The sequence below is a fragment of the Staurois parvus genome, unplaced genomic scaffold (genome assembly GCF_062004578.1).
Source record: "Staurois parvus isolate SC_StPar_1 unplaced genomic scaffold, SC_StPar_1.0 ptg000288l, whole genome shotgun sequence".
Lineage (NCBI taxonomy): Eukaryota > Metazoa > Chordata > Amphibia > Anura > Ranidae > Staurois > Staurois parvus.
The window spans coordinates 2,254,183-2,272,784 of record NW_028318084.1 but is presented as its reverse complement, the minus strand read 5'-3'; the positions used below and the strand labels follow the sequence as shown (position 1 = coordinate 2,272,784).

At 41.7% G+C, this 18,602-nt stretch overlaps 1 protein-coding gene across 5 annotated transcripts in view; it reads right to left on the bottom strand.

Moving 5' to 3' along the window:
• Positions 1-18,602, bottom strand: part of ITPRID1 (ITPR interacting domain containing 1) — a 255,342-nt gene that overhangs the window by 100,286 nt on the left and 136,454 nt on the right. For all 5 annotated transcript variants that reach the window (XM_089682393.1, XM_089682396.1, XM_089682397.1 and 2 more), the window contains 2 exons: positions 12,200-12,402; positions 5,117-5,652 (listed from right to left, as the gene is read on the bottom strand). In XM_089682393.1, coding sequence (XP_089538519.1) covers positions 5,117-5,652; positions 12,200-12,402 — 739 coding nt within the window. The remainder of the gene's footprint in view (positions 1-5,116; positions 5,653-12,199; positions 12,403-18,602) is intronic.

Genomic DNA, 18,602 nt, shown 5'->3' with positions numbered 1-18,602 from the left:
TTTTTTTTTTACTAAAAAGATAATGGAATACATTTTGGCTAAGATTTATGATGAAATATTATTTATTTGCAAAATTATATAAGAAAAATACTTTTTTTTCAAAATTTTTGGACATTTTCATTTACATAGCAAAAAAAATAAAAATCCCAGCGGTGAATAAATACCACCAAAATAAAGCTTTATCTGTCTAGAAAAAAATGGTAAAAAATTCATTTGGGTACAGTGTTGCATGACCGCGCAATTGTCATTCAAAGTGTGATAGCGCTGAAAGCTGAAAATTGCCCTGGACAGGAAGGGGGTAAAAGTGTCCGGACTGGAAGTGGTTAATGTAAGACAATAATGGTTGTATTTTAAAGAATAACCAGTTTTGCCGCATTCTTGTTAATCGTAGGCACAACGTGATGCAAGCTGTCCTTTAATTTCCAAGAATAGCTAATTGCCCAACAAGTTGTTATAACCAGTATATTCCACAATAATCCAAACTTTTTCTTTACCCTAAGAAATTAAATAGTACATAAAGGAGATGTTAAGGGGGCGGAGCAAAGGATAAGATGAATGTCAATAGGGCCACAATTAATAAGTCAAAGCAACTATATCGCCATAAAATGCTACAAACCATCTCTCTCAGTGGTCTGTGCTGTCTCTGGATTTCCTTTTGTATAATAGGTTTGCCTTCTCACATTAGGTATCATTTATCAAACTATAATAGCACTAAAGTGGCCTCTGACCAGGGGCGGACTGACAACTCATGGGGCCCCCGGGCAATAGGGGATCATGGGGCCCCTGTGTCCTTGCCCAACCTCAAAAAAGCCTATGAAACAGGTACCAGGGGCATCTCATGGGGCCCCCTACTGACCCCGGGCCCTCGGGCAGTGCCCGAGTTTCCAAATGGTCAGTCCGCCCCTGCCTCTGACTATATTGTCATAAATGATAATATCAATTGAAAGGCCACTTTGGCATGCCTTACATGCCAAACACAGCTTGTTAGGTTTGGCCCATTATTTGTTTTAGTCCCCGTCTTATCTCATTCCACTTTCACTTTCTGTCTCTTTAGGTCTTTCACTTTGCTCTGTTACATTAACTGATTATAATGCACCTGTGTGTTATGTTATTCTTTCATTCTCCAGGTTTTTTGTAAACTTCCCTTAACCTCCTCGGCGGTATGATTCTTTCCGATTTTGTGTGCTGAAAGCGGTACCATTTTTTTGCATGGAAATATGTAGTTTTTTATTGTAGGCTGTCATTTTTAGGAATAACTCACTGAATCTGTCCGAACAAGAGTCTAGTAAACATCCCGGGTAGGATAAAACTTGAAACACGAAATCATAAATTATAATTTAATAAATAATCATAACAAATTATAATATAATAATAATACATTTAATTCAATAATATAATCAAACCAAAAACACTGAAATTTGAAATACAGAGGCAAATTCGCACATCGCTGAGCAAAGTCGCAAAATCGTTTTCAGTGTCTGATGAGGAATTTCCCCCACGAATCATTATCACTCAATTCTGCAAGTGGTTCTGATTTACTATCGCTGTTCTCTAGCCGGTCTAAAACCGCTTTTGACCTAAAGGGACGCTTTTTGGACGCCATGGACTTTTCTAAGTTTCCAGGCAGAAAGAACAGTCAAAATGCAGGCAGGGCGCAGGACAAAGCAGTAGGGACAATATTTATGTGAAATGCATTGAAACAGCAATGACAGCAAAAATGACATTTTTTTAAAATTTCAAATTTCCCACCGGTTTTGGCGCCCGTACGTCCCGACGTCACAGGGACCGGAACACGGCAGCCGGATGCCGGCATCAGCCGGAGGAGATGGCCGGGGACGCTGCAGGGGACACATCGCGGGAGCGAAGGACAAGGTAAGCTCTGCAGGGACCCCCTGAGCAACGCCGCATGGTAAGCCTGAGTGTAGCTCGGGGTTACCGCTCTTGGTACTGAAATTTTACCCCGAGCTACACTCGGGAATATCGCTAAGGAGGTTAAAGTTCTCACCCCCACCCCACATATTTTGCGAAAATTTACTGTAAATTTCCCTCTGTCACCTTTGGAATAACCATGCCACTTTCACTCACAAGTGGATTTCAGCACAGACATTAAAGGGGATTTACTAAAACGGGAACATTAAATCTGGTGCAGCTGTGCATATCGGCCAATCAGCTTCTGACTTCAAACTGTTCAACTAAGCTTTGACAATACAACCTGGAAGCTGATTGGTTTTCGCGCAGAGCTGCACCAGATTTTGCATGCTCCAGTTTTAGTAAATCTTCCCCATTTTTTAGTTCTTTTGCAGAGCGCAGGTCAGTGACCAGATCTGGTTCTGTTGCTCTCATCCAACTGTGCCAGTTTACCCCATTTGGCCCCATATGGCTATTAAATGATGCTATGGGAAAGTAAGCATCTAAAGTAGTAATAATCCCTAAGCATTTTTAAGTTTAACACAAGAAGCACAACAAATATAAACATTCCCAAGTAAACTATTTGTTAAAATTCGTACCTCAGCACAAGCAGAGGTGCTGCTGGTTCCTCTTGCCTAAGTGCTGCTTCCCCAGACTTCCAGTTTTCACAGGAAAGGGAAATAACTGGACAGTGCAGGCAATCTGTTAGCTTGGGGAAAGAAGAGGGGAGGAGGAGGGAGGGGTAGGGGAGTGTCCTGCCATCCTAGGCTATGGGGCTGTGTGGTTCTATTGATGCACACAGTATAGGGAGACACAACTATAGTCCTTACATGCAAGGGTGGCTCCACTGGATGCTGCAGGAGAAAGTAGCTGCCCTGAAACAAGAAACCTAGGGCATGGCACCAGCTTAAACTGGAACATAAGCAAGGAGTAAAAGATAAGGAAGATAAGTGATTAAATTAGCTGCTAAATGTGAGGTAAAAATGGAGGGTTTAAAGTGGAACTGCACTGCATCTAAGTACCACAAACCAAAAATGCTATACAGTCAGGTCCATAAATATTGGGACATCGACACAATTCTAACATTTTTGGCTCTATACACCACCACAATGGATTTGAAATGAAACAACAACAACAACTGCAGACTGTCAGCTTTAATTTGAGGGTATTTACATCCAAATCTGGTGAACGGTGTAGGAATTACAACAGTTTGCATATGTGCCTCCCACTTGTTAAGAGACCAAAAGTAATGGGACAGAATAATAATCATAAACCAAACTTTCACTTTTTAATACTTGGTTGCAAATCCTTTGCAGTCAATGACAGCCTGAAGTGTGGAACGCATAGACATCACCAGACGCTGGGTTTCATCCCTGGTGATGCTCTGCCAGGCCTCTACTGCAACTGTCTTCAGTTCCTGCTTGTTCTTGGGGCATTTTCCCTTCAGTTTTGTCTTCAGCAAGTGAAATGGATGCTCAATCGGATTCAGGTCAGGTGACTGACTTGGCCATTGCATAACATTCCACTTTTTTCCCTTAAAAAAACTCTTTGGTTGCTTTTGCAGTCTGCTTTGGGTCATTGTCCATCTGCACTGTGAAGCGTCCAATGAGTTGTGAAGCATTTGGCTGAATATGAGCAGATAATATTCCTGAAACACTTCACAATTCATCCGGCTGCTTTTGTCAGCAGTCACATCATCAATAAATACAAGAGAAGCAGTTCCATTGGCAGCCATACATGCCCACGCCATGACACTACCACCACCATGCTTCACTGATGAGGTGGTATGCTTGGGATCATGAGCAGTTCCTTCTCCATACTCTTCTCTTCCCATCACTCTGGTACAAGTTGATGTCGGTCTCCTCTGTCCATAGGATGTTGTTCCAGAACTGTGAAGGCTTTTTTACATGTCGTTTGGCAAACTCTAATCTGGCCTTCCTGTTTTTGAGGCTCACCAATGGTTTCCATCTTGTGGTGAACCCTCTGTATTCACTCTGGTGAAGTCTTCTCTTGATTGGTGACTTTGACACACATACACCTACCTCCTGGAGAGTGTTCTTGATCTGGCCAACTGTTGTGAAGGGTGTTTTCTTCACCAGGGAAAGAATTCTTCGCTCATCCACCACAGTTGTTTTCTGTGGTCTTCCGGGTCTTTTGGTGTTGCTGAGCTCACCGGCGCGTTCCTTCTTTTTAAGAATGTTCCAAACAGTTGTTTTGGCCACGCCTAATGTTTTTGCTATCTCTCTGATGGGTTTGTTTTGTTTTTTCAGCCTAATGATGGCTTGCTTCACTGATAGTGACAGCTCTTTGGACTCATCTTGAGAGTTGACAGCAACAGATTCCAAATGCAAATAGCACACTTGAAATGAACTCTGGACCTTTTATCTGCCCATTGTAATTGGGATAATGAGGGAATAACACACACCTGGCCATGGAACAGCTGAGAAGCCAATTGTCCCATTACATCTGGTCCCCTAATAAGTGGGAGGCACATATGCAAACTGTTGTAATTCCTACACCGTTCACCTGATTTGGATGTAAATACCCTCAAATTAAAGCTGACAGTCTGCAGTTAAAGCACATCTTGTTCGTTTCATTTCAAATCCATTGTGGTGGTGTATAGAGCCAAAAATGTTAGAATTGTGTCCATGTCCCAATATTTATGGACCTGACTGTATAATTAATTTTTATTTTTCAAAACAAACTCCTCTATCCATGTCTCTATGCTTTTTTACTGAGAAATAATTTAGAAAAACACCTCTAGGCATTTCTGGCAGTGACCATCTTGACTACGGGCAGACGATTCATGTAGCAGTTACTTCCTGGAATCCATCTGCCCTTAGCTCAGGTATTGGCTGACCCTTAGAACCCTTCCCTCCTGAAGACTCCTGAGATGTATGACATCATTTGCCTAAGCATGGAAACCAGGAAGTAAATGAAGGAAGACAAAAAAAAAGAAGTAAAGATGACAAACGTTCCTATTTACTAATGCTAGCAGCATACGGATTTGAAATAGTCCATGTTGACTGAGAGAATGAAGTTCCACTTTATTATCACTTTTATGCAAGCATTGCAATGTAAAAGAAGGACTGGTCAGAGAGGGATCACTTTGATGCAGGTGTCCAGCATCTATCGAAATGCATGAAAATGTTAAATTCCGGCTTTTTATCTGCAATTGAAAATGATATACCATAAAAAGATGACTTACCTCTTCCAATTCAAATGAATCTGGTGGTTGGAGTCTGTTTTGGGTAGAAGCTTTTCTGAATGTTTTCGAAAGGACCTTAGAACCTCTCAATGTTCTGATTTTTCCAGCCATTTCATTAAGGTTGTATGGTTTTACAGGTGCAGACATTGTACCTAAGGCTTCTGGCCTTAAGGGACTGACATTTCCATTGTCTGCGGTTGGGAGTTGTTCTTTTGATAAATCCTCTGCATTTTCCTGATCTGTGCTGTGCCTTCTTTTTCTGAAAACGTTTACATTTGCTGTGTCTTTTAATGGCTCACGTTGGTCTTGCTTCTCACTTGGTCCACCGCCAACCACACAAGGGCCTGGATTCTCATCAGCTATTTTCATCTGTCTAGAAAACTTCCAAAGAAGCTGTCGTATTCGTTTTCGTTTTTCCTGAGATAGTGTAGATTTTTTCGCATTCCTGTTTTCATCATGGCTGACGTGAACATCATTAAGCAAAGATGAAAATGCGGTTGTCACTTGCTCTAGAACTTCCAGCTGACGGAATCGACCTAGAAAATAAAATACGGTAAGTGAAAAGTAAAAATAATTTGAATAGTTGCTTTCCTCCATAGAGTTTACTTCAGCCTTAGATCAGACTGCACCAGGGGCGGACTGACCATTTGGAAACTTGGGCACTGCCGAGGGCCCGGGGTCAGTAGGGGCCCCCATGAGATGCCCCTGGTACCTTTTTCATAGGCTTTTTTGAGTTTGGGCAAGGACACAGGGGCCCCATGATCCCCTATTGCCCGGGGGCCCCATGAGTTGTCAGTCCGCCCCTGGACTGCACAATTCGGCATCGTGCCAATTGACCTATTTTATTGTATATTATGGAAGGGGTTTTTTTTTTCGTAACGAACCTAACGGGCATTTTTGTTTTTTTAATGGTTCTAAAACATACATGTAAAAAAAACTTTATATAAATACTATTATGAATAAGTATTTAAACATCTTTCTTTATATGTATTGGGCAATTATATACTGTATTTACAGTATATTGGGTCAGCCATATGGTTGTGTTTTACTGCTGTTTTTTTACAATGCAAGCTTTTAAGCCAACTCACTGAAAACGGTGGAGACCTCATTTGCTGTCTTCTCATTATATCGGTGATAGTTGCCTGGTTTTAATGTTAACCTTCATGCTTCAGTACTTCACATTAGTAAACAAGAAGGTTCACAAGCCCAGAGCAATTATGCAAATAAATCTCTCCTGATATGCATGCTTGTTGGTGGTCAGTAGCTCAGGTAATATTAAAACAAATGTTCACCTTCCCTCCCATTTTTTTTTTAAAACCCTTACTTACCTGGTGGTGAGTTCTTCACATTTCAGATACTCACCCACCCAGCAGATTCATTGTCCAGCTGGGATCCTCTTCTCTTCTGACTACGCTCGGTCCCGAGTCGCCGTGTTTTGGCGTGACATCATCAAGAGACTGCCTGCTGTTTCTGGGTTCAGCCGGAATGCCCCCCCCCCCCGATGACACCCCACTAGGCTCAGCCCATCCATCTTTACTGAATGTAAGGCTTTGCCTCCTGAGATATGTGACTTGCACAACCCAGGTGGCAAATGGAAGACAGTGCATGTTATTCGCCTAGGCAAATGACATGCAAGAAGAGATGGGGGCTTGGCAATTACAGTGGGAAACGAAAGTTTGGGCACCCCAGCTAAAAATTTGTATTAATGTGCATAAAGAAGCCAAGGAAAGATGAAAAAATCTCCAAAAGGCATCAAATTACAGATTAGACATTCTTATAATATGTCAACAAAAGTTTGATTTTATTTCCATCATTTACACTTTCAAAATAACAGAAAACAAAAAAATGGCGTCTGTAAAAGTTTGGGCCCCCTGCAGAATTTATAGCATGCACTGCCCCCTTTGCCAAGCTGAGACCTGCCAGTGTCATGGATTGTTCTCAATCATCGTCTGGGAAGACCAGGTGATGTCAATCTCAAAGGTTTTAAATGCCCAGACTTATCTGACCTTGCCCCAACAATCAGCACCATGGGTTCTTCTAAGCAGTTGTCTAGAAAACTGAAACTGAAAATAGTTGACGCTCACAAAGCTGGAGAAGGCTATAAGAAGATAGCAAAGCGTTTTCAGATGTCAATATCCTCTGTTCGGAATGTAATTAAGAAATGGCAGTCATCAGGAACAGTGGAAGTTAAAGCAAGATCTGGAAGACCAAAGAAAAATATCAGACAGAACAGCTTGCAGGATTGTGAGAAAAACAATTCAAAACCCATGTTTGACTGCACGATCCCTCCAGAAAGATCTGGCAGACACTGGAGTTGTGGTACACTATTCCACTATAAAGAGATACTTGTACAAATATGGTCTTCATGGAAGAGTCATCAGAAGAAAACCTCTTCTATGTCCTCACCACAAAAATCATCGTTTGAACTTTGCAAATGAACATATAGACAAGCCTGATGTAAATAAGTTCTGTGGACCGATGAGGTTAAAATTGAACTTTTTGGCCGGAATGAGCAAAAGTACGTTTGGAGAAGAAGGGGCACAGAATTTAATGAAAAGAACCTCTGTCCAACTGTTAAGCATGGGGTATGGATCAATCATGCTTTGGGGTTGTGTTGCAGCCAGTGGCACAGGGAGCATCTCACGAGTAGAAGGAAAAATGGATTCAATAAAATTTCAGCAAATTTTGGATGGTAACTTGATGCCATCTGTGAAAAAGCTGAAGTTAAAGAGAGGATGGCTTCTACAAATGGATGATGATCCTAAACACACCTCGAAATCCACGGGGGATTACATCAAGAGGCGTAAACTGAAGGTTTTGCCATGGCCTTCACAATCTTCTGACCTCAACATAATTGAAAATCTATGGATAGACCTTAAAAGAGCAGTGCGTGACAGACAGCCCAGAAATCTCAAAGAACTGGAAGACTTTTGTAAGGAAGAATGGGCAAAGATACCTCAAACAAGAATTGAAAGACTCTTGGCTGGCTACAAAAAGTGTTTACAAGCTGTGATACTTGCCAAAGGGGGCAGTACAAGATATTAACTCTGCAGGGGGCCCAAACTTTTGCAGACGCCATTTTTTTGTTTTCTGTTATTTTGAAAGTGTAAATGATGGAAATAAAATCTAACTTTTGTTGACATATTTTAAGAATGTCTAAACTGTAATTTGATGCCTTTTGGAGATTTTTCCATCTTTCCTTGGCTTCTTTATGCACATTAATACAAATTTTTAGCTGGGGTGCCCAAACTTTCCATCCCCACTGTAATTAAGAAAATTAGGTAAATTAAAAAAAAAAGCACTATACATGCAGAGGACTGGAGGAGGGATCATGTTTTACAGGGTGAAGATCCACTTTATGCAAGGGGGCATAATAGCCAGTTAACTGTAAACCAGGGGTACCCAACGCCTGGGCCGCGTGGACCGGTACAGCGGTCCATGGCCAGTCAGAAACTTGGCCGCAGCTTTGCACTGCAGGAAGTAAGCAGAGTGGCTTGATGTCTATTTCCAGCTGCTCTCTGACACCGAGGATGATCATGGGAGAAGTGAATTGTCTTGGGGACACCTGTTGTTGCATTGTTGTGCATATAATTGAGCTCCGCATAGCCCCACCTCCTCTGGCATGAGCCACCCCAATGCCTGGCATCAATCTCCAACCCCGGTGTCCCACCCAGTGGCTTCCACTCCTGGTGATTGTGACACACCTGCTGCAGGACAGGGGACAGAGGTGGTCTGAGATTACAGAGTGGAATGAGGAATCTACTGCTCAACTCTATAGTGTGTTTTGTCCAGGACAGGTTATTGGCAAGAATGGGACAATGCCATGGCCCCTACTCAGGAATTGTGTGTGCACAGTTCAGTTCTCATGTTAGCCCACCCTGGTGACCCAGGATCATGTTCTCACCATTGCTGTATAGGCAGCATTCCAGTGTTCAGGGAGCTACCAAAGCATACAATATCCAAACTGTAATCAGCAAAATACTTGCAGTCTCCCATTCTCATAGGAGAGGAGTGCTCTGACTTCACTGGCTGCTTGCTTGTTTATAAATAAATTTCGCAACAATTGCTGGAATCATTCTGATCCTGATGCCGACCCTGCAACCCTCTAATCCCCAACCCTTCACACCCGGTCCGTAGAACAGTTGTCTTGTGCTAAACCAGTCCCTGGCTGCAAAAATGTTGGAGACCGCTGCTGTAAATTATAAAGGAAAAAGAAGGAAGTAAGGATAGGCAGTCCCCATTTTTATTTAATGGAACAATTATGTGACGGGAGGAACCATAAATTTACTGTTTTTTAAAGGTAGACTTATTTTGATTTAAAGCGGAAATGAACTTGGTATGCAAAAATTGTCATTGGAAAACTACTGGAAAATTTTTTTTAAATATTTATGCTGCACATTAAAAATATAAATATTGTCGGTTTCGTCCCTGGGAGACAGGTGGGTGATAACGTTCGTAAGGTGGTCCACCTTCTACAACAGCGGAACATCCCGTAATTCTTACTGTCCCTAGACATGTATAAAGCGCTTGATTCCCTATCCTGTGAATACCTGCGGTTCGTGCTGTTCCATTGGGGCTTTGGGGATTCTATTCTTTCTTGGATTAAGGCCTTATATTCTTCCCCTTCAGCTTCGGCCTTTGAACAGCTTTGCCAACAGCATCCAAGAGCTCCGGGCCTTCTTTCCCTACTTTATGCATCCTTGAATAGGCGCTCAATGTGTACCTCTCTATCATATGTTGCCCAGTGGAAGCGTGACTTTGGGGCAGTCATGGATCTGGAAGACTGGAACAAGGACTGGTCTTTTATAGCTAAATGTTCGTTTAATACAGCCACACTGGAGGCGGCATACGAAATACTGTTTTATTGTTAATGGGTCCTGGCTCGGAAAGCCCAGGTGAACCCTGCTTATAGTGATCACTTCTTTCGGGGTTGTGACCATCGTGGCGATGTATTGGATATATGGTGGTCATGCCGATTCTGATTGGTTTTGGTCTCATGTATTTGGCCTTCTTTAACCATTGTTCCATTTCTCCATATGCTGGGAGGCTCGGTATGCTTTTCTTCATGGTCCCATACCAGGCCTGTTGGCCCATCAGCAGAAGTGGGCTTCCTATTTGTTTTTATTGGCCACTAGAACAATTGCTCAGGCCTGGAAAAACCCGTCTGTCCTTCTTCTGAGGGACCGTATGACCACTGTGATGCTAAACGAACAGATGTCAAGTATCCGTAATGACTCCCAACAGAAATTCTTGAAAATATGGGAGCCATGGTTGACATATGCTTTTCCCACACTCCCCCCAGCTAGTCTGGGTTCATGATGCTGTACAGTATTGGTGTTCCCAAATTCAAGCTTCTGGTCTTATTTTCTTTTCCTTCTTTACTCTTTTTTCCTCTTTATTCACTGTTTGATATAACACCAACAATATACCAGCCAAAGGCAAGTATCTACCGCCTCACAGATCCACTGTTTTTATATTTTATGTGTCTTTAATGGTCCCTATGTGGGCGTACCTTTTACATTGTTGATGTTACAGCACTGTTCTACTTATTTTTTATGTGCCACTGATAGCCCCTGCGTGGTGTGTTTTTTGCTCTGGTTTTTCTTTGTTAAATTGTTTAAAAAAAGTTAATAAAAATCATTGAAATACAAAAATATACATATTGTGGTACAATGAGTAAAAAAAAACCTTGATTTAAGATCTGAAATCACATATATTGTTGAGCTGAAATAATGTTTGTAAGCATCTGTTTTATACATAGTTTAACCCAATACCTCTGGACAATATTCTACTTTTAAAGATAAATTAGTATTTTATTTTATTTTTGTAATAACCAAAATGTATATATAGTAGTTTGTATACTGCTGCATTAAGGTATATATATTATAGTGCTAGTGTCATTTTTTAAACAGGATTACTAGCTTATAAAACATATATTTTTTGGAGTGAAATAAACATCTATACCCTCTGCACTTTGCAGGGTTTACATATTGCTAAATGTATTAAAGAAAATATGAAGCTAATATATATATATATATAACATACAGGGGCGGACTGACCATTTGGAAACTCGGGCACTGCCCGAGGGCCCGGGGTCAGTAGGGGGCCCCATGAGATGCCCCTGGTACCTTTTTCATAGGCTTTTTTGAGTTTGGGCAAGGACACAGGGGCCCCATGATCCCCTATTGCCCGGGGGCCCCATGAGTTGTCAGTCCGCCCCTGATAACATAATAGATAAACAAATAAAGTATATTCATTTTTTTTCTTTTATAAAATGCATGTACAGTAATACCTCGGTTTAAGAATTTAATTCGTTCTGCAGGACTTTTCTTATAGCGAAAAATTCTTAAACCGAAACGCCGTTTCCCATAGGAATGCATTGAAAACCAATTAATCTGTTCCGGAGATCAGAAAAAAGTAAACACTAATAAATACCGCATGAGTTATTTTATCAAGTCATGCGGCATTTTAGTAGTGACCACCATGTGTTAATATTTCACTGTCAGCTGGGTTCCCCACTGACAGCTGAATGTAAAAGAATTGCCGGCAATTAAAAAAATAATTAAAAAACTGCGTGGGGTCCCCCTTCCCATCCATACCAAGGCCTTTGTGTCTGGTATGGATTTTGAGGGGAACTCCCACGCCAAAATTTAAAACAAAATGGCGTGGGGGTCCTCCTCAAAATCCATACCAGACCCATTTCAGAGCATGCAGCCTGGCAGGTCAGGAAAGGGGGGGGGGCAAACAATGTTTATTTTTAGTTTCTTAAAAGAAACAACATTTCCGTTCACTTTGGGGAAAGTGACAGCTAATTCTGTGAGCTATAGTGAAGAAAAAAAAAGAGCCAGCAATTGCATTTAAAAATCAGCACCGACATACACTTCATATTGCGAAAACAATTCATACAAAATTTGTAAACCGAGGCATTATTTTCATTTGCAAACCGAAAATTACTTTAACCGAGGCGTTCTTAAGCCGAGGTATTACTGTATATAAATACGTAGCTCAGTTATAAGAATAGATTTTCAAATACAACATGTTTAACTATAATTCTAACAAGTAAATAAATCTTAAAGTACAGACCACATAAATTCGGGTTCTCGATTTCCATCCGTCTTTTCTGGGCCTCTAAGAACACACGGGTGTTAATTCCTCTAGCTTCAGAAGGTGTCATGATAAAGCGGGAGGGAATTTTAGTACAGATGTCAGGTTCATCAATGCCAAATCCCAGATCTATAAGAAGTTCAACTGGGTCGGCTTCACAAAGTTTAAGCATTTCTGAGACACTGGAAAAAAAAAGTAAAGTAAAAGGTAAATTAGGATACTAATATGCATAAGTAAAATACATACCGTATTTTTCGCCGTATAAGACGCACTTTTTCTTCCCCAAAACTGGGGGGGGAAAAGTTGGTGCGTCTTATACGACGAAAAGAGAGAGAATCCGTCAGGCGCGGCCACGACTGTAGGAAAGGCCGCGGCTTTGGCCTATCTCTGGAGCGGTCGGCCATCTTAGTACACCCGGCGGTGCACGCTGACGTCATCACCCCCCCTGCTCGTGGATCAGCCCTGAAGACCGGAACGGCGCGGGGACACGGCGAGAGGAACGCGCGGAGCAAAGGTAAGTGAATTGACACAATATGGGGAATGAATTACTATAGGGGGGATGAATTACTATATGGGGGATGAATTACTATAGGGGGGATGAATTACTATATGGGGGATGAATTACTATAGGGGGGATGAATTACTATGGGGGATGAATTACTATATGGGGGATGAATTACTATATGGGGGATGAATTACTATGGGGGATGAATTACTATGGGGGATGAATTACTATATGGGGGATGAATTACTATAGGGGGGATGAATTACTATATGGGGGATGAATTACTATGGGGGATGAATTACTATATGGGGGATGAATTACTATAGGGGGGATGAATTACTATATGGGGGATGAATTACTATGGGGGATGAATTACTATGGGGGATGAATTACTATATAAGGGATGAATTACTATGGGGGATGAATTACTATGGGGGATGAATTACTATGGGGGATGAATTACTATAGGGGGGATGAATTACTATATGGGGGATGAATTACTATGGGGGATGAATTACTATGGGGGATGAATTACTATATGGGGGATGAATTACTATAGGGGGGATGAATTACTATAGGGGGGATGAATTACTATATGGGGAATGAATTACTATATGGGGGATGAATTACTATGGGGGATGAATTACTATATGGGGGATGAATTACTATATGGGGGATGAATTACTATGGGGGATGAATTACTATATGGGGGATGAATTACTATGGGGGATGAATTACTATATGGGGGATGAATTACTATTGCGGATGAATTACTATATGGGGGATGAATTACTATGGGGGATGAATTACTATATGGGGATGAATTACTGTATGGGGGATGAATTACTATATGGGGGATGAATTACTATGGGGAAAGAATTACTATATGGGGGATGAATTACTATATGGGGGATGAATTACTATGGGGGATGAATTACTATATGGGGGGTGAATTACTATGGGGGATGAATTACTATATGGGGGATGAATTACTATGGGGGATGAATTACTATATGGGGGATGAATTACTATGGGGGATGAATTACTATATGGGGGATGAATTACTATGGGGGATGAATTACTATATGGGGGATGAATTACTATATGGGGGATGAATTACTATGGGGGATGAATTACTATATGGGGGATGAATTACTATAGGGGGGTGAATTACTATATGGGGGATGAATTACTATGGGGGATGAATTACTATATGGGGGATGAATTACTATATGGGGGATGAATTACTATATGGGGGGATGAATTACTATATGGGGGATGAATTACTATATAAGGGATGAATTACTATGGGGGATGAATTACTATATGGGGGATGAATTACTATATGGGGGATGAATTACTATGGGGGATGAATTACTATATGGGGGATGAATTACTATATGGGGGATGAATTACTATGGGGGATGAATTACTATATGGGGGATGAATTACTATATGGGGGATGAATTACTATGGGGGATGAATTACTATATGGGGGATGAATTACTATGGGGGATGAATTACTATATGGGGGATGAATTACTATATGGGGGATGAATTACTATGGGGGATGAATTACTATGGGGGATGAATTACTATATGTATTGGGTTCAGAATCTTTTATTTCTAGATCTTCCTCCTTTAAAATTGGGTGCGTCTTATATTCTGGAGCGTCTTATATGGCGAAAAATACGGTACATACTGCTTTTCTGTGTAGCATCTGCTATGCTGAAAACAACTTTTGCTGAATGCTATCAATTTGTTGTCAGAGGTATGTAAATGTATGAATATTTTTAGAGTGACAGTTCTATGCGGGGTATATGTTTGCCTCTGCCAGTCCTGGTAAGGAAATCATAACTGAAACATGTATTGAGACCTGATCACGTTCAGGAATCTCTGATGTCTTTACAGAAGGATGCACTAGATGACCTCTGATTGGAAGTCGCTGGAAGATCACGAACAATAAGTTGAGGACTTTAGATATACCTCAGTAAAACATTGCGGCTCTCATTTTGGACAGATCAAGCCTAGGAGCAAAAACTGTCTGGTGACAGCTGTAATGTCTTTGCTAATTGCCCTTGCAAAAATCCAGTGCAAATAAGGATAATTTACTTAACAGTTGTCATGATTGGTTTTGCATGGGACTCCCATGGGTCCTATTACCGCCATGTATTTACTACTTTAAACCATTTTAATCTAATTTAAAAATGTACCCTTGATATACTTGTCAATGCACTTAATGAAATTAAACATTGCATTTCCCACTGTAATTATTAATTTCCAGCCTCCATCTTAGACCTGCATTCACTATATCTGGTCTCCCACAGTACACAGAGCACGGAAATGCAATTATTTTAGTAAATATAAACTGCTAAATACCTTTTCTCATCAGCAGTACATAGCAGTCTTGTGACTTCTATCAGTGTCCAGCAGAGCACTGGCTGAAGGTTGTAGGAGAAGTTTTCATTCTCCATTGATTGTCCTGTGAGGCTACAGGACCCAATGCCCTCTGTCTGGACACTGCTGATGGGTCCTGTGATGATCACATGCTCTCTCCCAAGAAAAAAAAAGCCTATGAAAAAGGTACCAGGGGCATCTCATGGGAGCCCCTACTGACCCCGGGCCCTCGGGCAGTGCCCAAGTTTCCAAATGGTCAGTCCAAATGGTTTCCAAATGGTCAGTCCTATCAGTGTCCAGCAGTATATAGCAGTCTTGTGACTTCTATCAATGTCCAGCAGAGCACTGGATGAAGGTTGTAGGAGAAGTTTTCATTCTCCATTGATTGTCCTGTGAGGCTACAGGACCCCATGCCCTCTGTCTGGACAGTGCTGATGGGTCATGTGATGATCACATGCTCTCTCCCAAGAAAAAAAAAAGCCTATGAAAAAGGTACCAGGGGCATCTCATGGGAGCCCCTACTGACCCCGGGCCCTCGGGCAGTGCCCGAGTTTCCAAATGGTCAGTCCAACTGGTTTCCAAATGGTCAGTCCTATCAGTGTCCAGCAGTATATAGCAGTCTTGTGACTTCTATCAATGTCCAGCAGAGCACTGGCTGAAGGTTGTAGGAGAAGTTTTCATTCTCCATTGATTGTCCTGTGAGGCTACAGGACCCCATGCCCTCTGTCTCGACAGTGCTGATGGGTCCTGTGATGATCACATGCTCTCTCCCAAGAAAACAAAAGCCTATGAAAAAGGTACCAGGGGCATCTCATGGGGCCCCCTACTGACCCCGGGCCCTCTAGCAATGCACACCAAACTGAGCATGTGCAGCTTGCCCCCAAGACTCTGTTCTATCAGCAGATAGATTGGGGACTGTGGAAGAAGGGGAGGATCAGAGAAGTCAGGATCAAACATCCTTTTTACACAATGCAGAGGAGTAACACCTTAGGTTCCACAGTGAGTATAACAAGCATGCTTTACTGCACATACAGACTAATTTTACTGTTGTGGATTTAGTAACACTTTAAATAGACATGCAGTTTTAAATTGACTTTAGGTACCTGAAAAACAAATAAAGTCTAACGTCAGCAAGTCTCTTTTTATGCAGTTATAGCAAGGGGTTTATTTTTCTTTTTGAAAAACATTTACTCTACATGAACAAAAGCTGACTTTCATAAGCACCCCCAGCAGTGTTTTATAATTTGTCCTACAGTTGCAAGAAAAAGTATGTGAACCCCTTGGGATTACGTGGAGTTTTGCATGAATTGGGCATAAAATGTGCTCTGAACGTCATCTAAGTCACAACAATAGAAGAACACAGTCTGCTGAACATAATACTACACAAACATTAGATGTTGCCATGGTTTAATTGCACATAACATGTAAACATTCACAGTGCAGGGAGGAAAAAGTATGTGAGGCCCTAGCTTAATGACTTCTCCCAGAGCTAATTGGAGCCAGGAGTGAGCCAACCTTGACTCCAATCAGTGTGATGATATTGGATGTGTTGCTGACAGCTGTCCTGCCCTTAAAAAACACACACCTGTTTTGGGTTTACTGGTTTCAAGAAGCACTGTCTGATGTGAACCATGCCTCGCAGAAAAGAGCTCTCAGAAGACCTACGATCAAGAATTGTTGACTTGCATGAAGCTGGAAAGGGTTACAAAAGTATCTCCAAAAGCCTTGATGTTCATGTGTCCACGGTAAGACAGACTGTCTACAAATGGAGAAAGTTTAGCACTGTTGCTACTCTCCCTAGGCGTGGTCGTCCTGTAAAAAGGACTGCAAGAGCACAGCGCAGAATGCTGCATGAGGTAAAGAAGAATCCCAGAGTGTCAGCTAAAGACCTACAGAAATCTCTGGCACATGCTAACATTTTGTTGACACATCTACAATAAGGAAAACATTAAACAAGAATGGAGTACATGGGAGGACACCACGGAGGAAGCCATTGCTGTCCAAAAAGAATATTGCAGCACGTTTGAAGTCTGCAAAAGAGCACCTGAATGTTCCACAGCACTACTGGCAGAATATACTGTGGACAGATGAAACCAAGATTGAGTTGTTTGGGAAGAACACACAACACTATGTGTGGAGAAAAAAAGGCACAGCGCACCAACATCAAAACCTCATCCCCACTGTAAAACATGGCGGAGGGAGCATCATGGTCTGGGGCTGCTTTGCTGCCCCAGAGCCTGGATGGATTGTTGTCATTGATGGGAAAATGAATTCCAGAGTTTATCAAGACATTTTTCAGGAAAACGTACGACCATCTGTCCGCCAACTGAAGCTCCGCAGAGGATGGGTGATGCAACAGGACAATGACCCAAAGCATACAAGTAATTCAACAAAACAATGGCTGCAACAGCACAGAATACGCCTTCTGGAGTGGCCCAGTCAGAGTCCTGACCTCAACCCGATTGAAATGCTGTGGCATGACCTTAAGAGAGCGATTCACACCAGACATCCCAAGAATATTGCTACACTGAAACAGTTTTGTGAAGAGGAGTGGTCCAAAATGACTCCAAATCGTTGTGCAGGTCTGATCTGCAACTACAGGAAACGTTTGGTTGAGGTTATTGCTGCCAAAAGGAGGGTCAACCAGTTATTAAGTCACATACTTTTTCCTCCCTGCACTGTGAATGTTTACATGTTATGTGCAATTAAACCATGGCAACATCTAATGTTTGTGTAGTATTATGTTCAGCAGACTGTGTTCTTCTATTGTTGTAACTTAGATGACATTCAGAGCACATTTTATGCCCAATTCATGCAAAACTCCACGTAATCGCAAGGGGTTCACATACTTTTTCTTGAAACTGTAACCCGTCTTGGTGTGCATGTAAATGTGGAGAAAATATAGATAAAGGCATTTGAAATAAAAAAAGAATTCATATGCTGAATAATATTGTCTTTACTGGTATCAAGCACACACAGTTACCGGGGTACAAGACGTTTGCTATACTGGTGCGTAGCACAACCGTGACTCTTTTTCCATTACTAATACAGAGGACCCACGCTTATCATTTCTTTTGATACCGTCTTGATAATCAAGATCCGTGGTTTCAGGCCTCCTATAGCACATATTAGCATCAATTCACAAAGCTACTTATTTTACATCTCATGAAAGCGTCTATTTCTAAAACAAATGTAGTTTATCTCATGAGTCATATTATTGTGGCAGTACCGTGGCTAAGTGGTTAACACCCATACTTGGCAGCATTAGGGTCATTGGTTTGAATCCCATCCATGGCACTACCTGTCTGGAGTTTGCATGTTCTTCCTGTGCCTGCAGTGTGGTGCAGCGGCAGTGAACACACAGAGTCCTGAATAACAGCAAACTATGTATTGTGGAATCTTCAAAACAGTAGAACAACCTGGGAGGGAGCACAGTCGACTTGGGAACTCACAACAGTCAAAGCAGCAAATAGACCCCAG